Below are 6160 nucleotides of genomic sequence, written 5' to 3'. Positions count from 1 at the left end.
TATGCTCCAGCATCGTGCGATCAGACACCGGATGAACAAGCTTCCTTGACTCCATCACATCATGTTAGCTCTACTTAGTCTAGCAAAGTTGCTTCTGGAGATTACTATGTATTTGTCTGGGATTCTTGCAAAGATGCATCCATATGAAAGTCTGCATTTGCTGCCTCTTTATAGGGCTTTGCTGGAAAATCAATTTCATCTTCCAAACTTTTGGATCTTTGGCAAACTGAAACTGACTTCTGCAAAGCATTTGGAGGATCAGCCAGTAGTGAGTCAGTTTGCGTCAATGGGCGATCTTCTTCATTTAATAGTTCAGTGAACTTTGCACCCAAAGGTACCTGCATAGAGAAGCTTGGCTATGGTGAGACTAATGCCCTTGAAGCATTAGTGGTTGAAGCTGCAAAGGGAATTGAACGACATTTGATGGATCATGGAAATGGGGAGACTGATTTAAATGACAACTGCAATATTGGTATTGAGGATGTTTCCATTGTAGGTGTGTACATGCTCGTTTTGAACTCCTCTGACAAAGCTGAGCCAGTGCAACAATCCCAAGCTGTTTGAAGAAATGTCACTAAAGGATCTGAACCCAACTTGAAGAGGCTGGTGGAGGTCCGAATGAAGTCAATCTGTGTCCTGGAATCATTTTGAGGAAGCAAGATGATGATTATTATTCTATTATCGAATCTTACTTCAGTGAAAATAAGGATATTGTGGTTAAATGCTGCAAATTACCCCAAGCTTCACTGAGGGAAAACGCAAACAAGGTCTTAAGTCTCTTAGCTGGGGACCTGAATTCTGCACTTGGAAATGAGGAGGAACCAACTGATGGAAAATCCAAGCCAGTTCCCACTGCTCAGTTACCTGATTTAAACGATACAGGTGGCCTGGAAGATAATGAATTTGGAAGTTCTTCCAAAAATCCTGTTGATGAAGGCAATAGAGATCTAACGTCAACTCCTCCAGTTGATGATCTATTTGGTGGTATGAGAAAGACAAAGATGAAATGACAGATAAATTTGACCTTAAAATGTGGGTTTGTGTATCCAACAACTTTGATGTGAAAAAAATCATTCCAGATATGTTGGAATCTCTTAAAATGAGTAGACCTCCGTTGGATACACTTTATGCACTTCAAAAGAGTCTTAAATATGAGATAATGTCAAAAAAGTTCTTGTGTTGTATGACATTTGGGATGAGGAGGAACGATATAAAACTAAATGGAAGAATGTGCTCGCCTCTTTATCTTATGGAAATTGGGAAAGATATGCTAATTTATATCCTCACAGGATATTGTTTTTGCCGTTGACTTTACGAAGGATTGGTTCTTTGCCAAGAACTCGTGTTCACCAACCAATTGGCAAATTGAAATGCTAGTTCAATTCAATGATTCCAACGTTCAACCTCCTCACTTAGATTTAGGAAAGCCTCTTAATGTGGTAATTTTGAAGTCTACATTCAAAGTCTTCTACCCAGGAATCTGTTACCTACATCCCGATGACACGCCTCGACGGAGTCGAGCTCTTTTGATCCAAGGGGATAATGATGTAGGAACATCTTTAGTTATATACTCCTTAGGATTAGTTTATCTTAGTTTGTTATAGGTTTGTTACCATTAGTTTCTAGAATATTCCTTTTATCCTATAAATATACAAGCTATTGTAAGAAAGAAGATTCATTGATGAAAAAATATCCTCTTTTTAAAGCTTTAGAAGCTTGTTGTGTCTTTGTTCCATGGATTGGGAATTTCCTTCACGCAGGTCCGATTCTTACAACGTTATCCATTTCAAACAATCTATTGGATTAACATTTAAAGAGTTGTCATTGCAATTTTAAAAGATGAAAAGAAAATGTGCTGCACTAGAATCTCACTTTTGGTAATATTAAAAGAAGAATATATTGATCCACAACATATATAATGAAATATTAAAAGAAGAATATATATATATATATATATATATATATATATATATAAGGATCACCATGGTGATACATAAATAAAATTGAGTACATCGATCAAATGATACAAACAGCTGGCTCATGCTGAAATATTATGCATTCTTCACATTTCAGATATATCAAACAATTCCTTTAATGCTTTTTAAGTAACTAATATGTAAAATTTCTAACAATGGAAAGGCATGGTATTTATCATTCCCATTAAATTTACTTTCGAGCCATTTTACTTTCGGCATGCTAGAAAGTTTTAGATCCTTGAGGAAGGGAAGTTGCAAAAAAGGAGGAAGAGTTTTACACTTCAAGAAACATGTCAATTCGATTTTCTCTAGATTGAAGATCGGATTGACATTGTTCATCCATATTGCAGACCTTGCATCCATGTATCTCTCTATGCTCATATTTCTTAGACATTTTGGGGGCTGAAGGTTGTCGAGCACATTCTCATCTAAATCAATGTTTCTCGAATTCCCTCTTTTCACATAATTTGGCACTATAAGCCTCCTCGGCATCCTTAACATTTTCTAGGCAATTGATTCCAAATTTGCAAAGATCATTCATATTCTCCAACTCCCCAATTCTATAACCACTCATACCTCTAAGATCAAACATATTCACTTCTTGAAGAGACTTTAGCTTCCCAATCCCACATATCGATGAAATATTATTCTTGGAAAATTCCTCGTGATGCAAGTTAGAAAGGTTATTAATATCACTTGGTAAAAAATAATTAACTATATGTTATCTTGGCCCCAATGTTCTAGCATAGATGCAAGTGATAGAGATTACTTAGAGATCTTGGCAGAATAGTCAAATTATTAACATCAATCTTAAAGTATCAAAGATGTATCAAATTTTCAATCTCCTCGGGTATTATTTTCGAGTTTTTGGAGCCCTTATGTATAATAAGCGTAGGCTTCTCGATAGGTTGAGTATTTCATTAAATGCATTGCAAAGATCCTGATAAAAAGCTTTAAAGAACAAGAAAAGAGAATGCAAATATTAAAACTTACCATCATTAAAAAATACCAATGAGATTTAGGGTTGATAAACGTGTAAAAAGAAATAAAATTCATAGATAAAAGATGACTTATCATTAAAATTTTATTTTGTTTTTAAAAACTCAAAAACATAAAACCAAAATTAAATAATAATTGAATAATTGTTTCATTTCGAGAAATCAATAAGAAATTAAAAAGAATTATTTATATTTCAATTCTGAAAGATCAACGACATATATAACGAAATATATAAAGGGATCACCAAGTGATACATAAAATAAAATTGAATACATCAAATTATACAAACTGGTTAATGCTGCCATTGCATTCTTCACATTTCATATCAATAACATAAGAAGAAAGAAGTTAGCAGCTCATGTATTTTGAAATTATCGGAAAATTATCACGTTCGATGTCCGGATTCGTTCAGACACCAATCCAGATGCGCCACATCATCCATATACACACGGGCCCAGTTTTTATAGGTGACGTGGCGCGTCTGGATTGGTGTCCGTACCGTCCGGTCACCGGACGTAATAATTCGCTGAAATTATCAGGGATGATACATAAATAAATTTGAATACATCAAATTATACAAACTGGTTAATGCTGCCATTGCATTCTTCACATTTCATATCAATAACATAAGAAGAAAGAAGTTCGCAGCTCATGTATTTTGAAATAATCCAAAAATTATTACGTCCGGTGTCCGGATTCGTTCAGACATCAATCCAGATGCGTCACGTCACCCATATACATCCGGTGCCCAGTTTATCCGCATGACGTGACACGTCTGAATTGATGCCTGGACCATCCACTCACCGGACGTAATAATTCGCCGAAATTATCAGGGATGAATATCGATATGAGGAATGCCAGCAATCTTGTGCCGATCGGAGCCTCCATTCTCTCGATATCTCTCTTCTAACTCTGGATGACAGCTCGAAATATATAGGCTTTCCAAAGAGGGAGGAAGGTTCGGTAATTCCCGAAGCATAGGAGCGTCATCAATAGATAGATCCTCAAGTGAAGATAAGCTTTCCAAGGAGGAAGGGAGAGACTGTAAGGATTTCAGAAATGAAAAATTCAGCTCTGAAAGAGAAGAACTAACTTTCAGAAGCCACTCCTCCGACTCATTTGTAAATGAAACCAGCTCTTCATTTGACCAAATACTCAGCTTTTTTAAGGAGGCGATACTTCTCAATGGCTCCATTAGCAACACCGATGGATCACTTATGCTAAGATCGCTGAGCATGAGATGGCAATTATTACTGGTTTCCACTTCTCGATATCTTCCGAGAGAGATCAGATTGGTGCACTTTATAATTGTCAAGTCTCTTAGTCCTGCAAGTCTTGCTATTTCATCAGCCAAAGGAAGAGATGTAATGTTTGGACAGTGAAAGACCGCTAATGTTTCAAGGGGAATAGGATTTGAATTGCTACAGAAATTCAAATTCTTCCACCCAAGTTTATATATCTTCAAGGTCTTGAGCTTAGAAGGCAAAAAGGGCAAGTCTTTCAACTTGGGGCAGTTATGTAGCCTCAGTTGAATTAAGCAAGGAAACAAACATCCATCTTCAGCAGGCACTCCTGCCTCAAACCAATCCTCTAATGCTTCTAATTTCGTAATATGTAGTACCTCTAGCAATGGAAAGGCATGGTATTTATCATTCCCATTAAATTTACTTTCGAGCCATTTTACTTTCGGCATTTTAGAAAGTGTCACTGACTTGAGGAAGGGAAGTTGCCCAAAAGGTGGAAGAGTTTCACACTCCATGCAATCTGTCAATTCGATTTTCTCTATATTGAAGATTGGATTGACATTGTTCACTACAGGAAAAAAGTCAAAAACCGGCGGTTAGGAAGGCAAAACCGGCGGTTTTAAATTTTACCGACGGTTTCTCGGCGGTTTTTACGCCACCGGTATAATTGGCGTAGGAAACTTTTACCGGCGGTTCTGTTAGGCGGCGGTTTTCCGGCAGCGTAAACTGCCGGTGACTACTGGATTTGTAATCGGCGGTTTTCCGGCCGTTGAGCCGCGGGTTATATTACCGACGGTATGCCGGCGGTTAAAGAGCAAAGATCATTCATATTCTCCAGCTCCCCAATTCTATAACCACTCACATCTCTAAGATCAAACATATTCAAATTTTGAAGAGACTTTAGCTTCCCAATCCCACATATCGATGAAATATAATTATGGCGGAATTTCATGTAACGCAAGTTTGAAAGGTTATTAAAGTTACTTGGTAAAAAATCATAAATATTAGGTTGGCTTAGCCCCACACTCTCTTCACAGATTATGTATTCCAAGTGATAGAGATTACTTAGAGAACTTGGCAGCATGATCAATTTACAATTACCATCAATCTTTAAGTATCGAAGATGTATCAAATTTCCAATCTCCTCTGGTATCATTTTCAAGTTTGTTGAAGCATGTATGTATAATAAGCGTAGGCTTCTCCATGTTTTGAATATTTTGATAAGTGCGCTGATATCCTGATTAGAAGCTTCATCGAACAAGAAAAGTGAATGCAAATATTTAAACTGCCCAATCTTTTTTATGATGTCTGGATTTGTAGTTTGAACAAACAAGTGTCGAAGAGTCTTAGGAATTATAGAAGACAAGTTTGTACTATCCTCAACTCTTAAACATTCCTGTATGGAAATTGATTGTGCCAATTCATGTATTAAATCATGCATTTTGTAGTAATGTCCAAACTGATCAAAGAAAGATTTTTTAACCAAAACATCAAAATACATTCCTCCAATATCCTCCATAGTCCATTCTTGATCATGAGGTTGTTGAATGAAACCCAATGCAATCCACATTTGAACTAAATCATCTTTATCAAACATGTAATCTTGTCGAAATATAGAACAAAATGCGAAACAATTTTGTAGATGTTTTGGTAGGAACATATAGCTCAATCTTAAAATGACAAAGATGCCATCATGACCCAAATTTGGACTTAAAAAATCACCATTTAAAACTTTTGTCCAATGTCTTTCATCCAAGCTAGAATTCAAAACACCACCGATGACCTTTGCAGCCAATGGAGATCCTGAAAGCTTTTTAACAATCTCTCCAGCAATGAATCTTAATCTTTTATAATCATTAGGATTCTCCACATCAGCAAATGCATGAGAGTTGAGGAGCTGCAAACACTGATCTTCCTCCAAGCCCTCTAATCTAAATATTT

General features: G+C 36.5%; 1 protein-coding gene across 1 annotated transcript in view; it reads right to left on the bottom strand.

The window, feature by feature from the left end:
* Positions 1-4801: 4801 nt before the first annotated feature.
* Positions 4802-6160, bottom strand: part of LOC114580982 (putative disease resistance protein RGA3) — a 4280-nt gene continuing 2921 nt past the window's right edge. Inside the window, exons 2-3 of the mRNA XM_028700106.1 lie at positions 5010-6150; positions 4802-4945 (exon numbers count right to left, since the gene is read on the bottom strand). Of these exons, the coding sequence (XP_028555939.1) occupies positions 4802-4945; positions 5010-6150 (1285 nt within the window). The remainder of the gene's footprint in view (positions 4946-5009; positions 6151-6160) is intronic.

The sequence above is a fragment of the Dendrobium catenatum genome, unplaced genomic scaffold, assembly GCF_001605985.2.
Source record: "Dendrobium catenatum unplaced genomic scaffold, ASM160598v2 fragScaff_scaffold_1449, whole genome shotgun sequence".
In the NCBI taxonomy this organism is placed as follows: domain Eukaryota; kingdom Viridiplantae; phylum Streptophyta; class Magnoliopsida; order Asparagales; family Orchidaceae; genus Dendrobium; species Dendrobium catenatum.
This window is presented reverse-complemented; position numbering and strand designations above follow the sequence as displayed.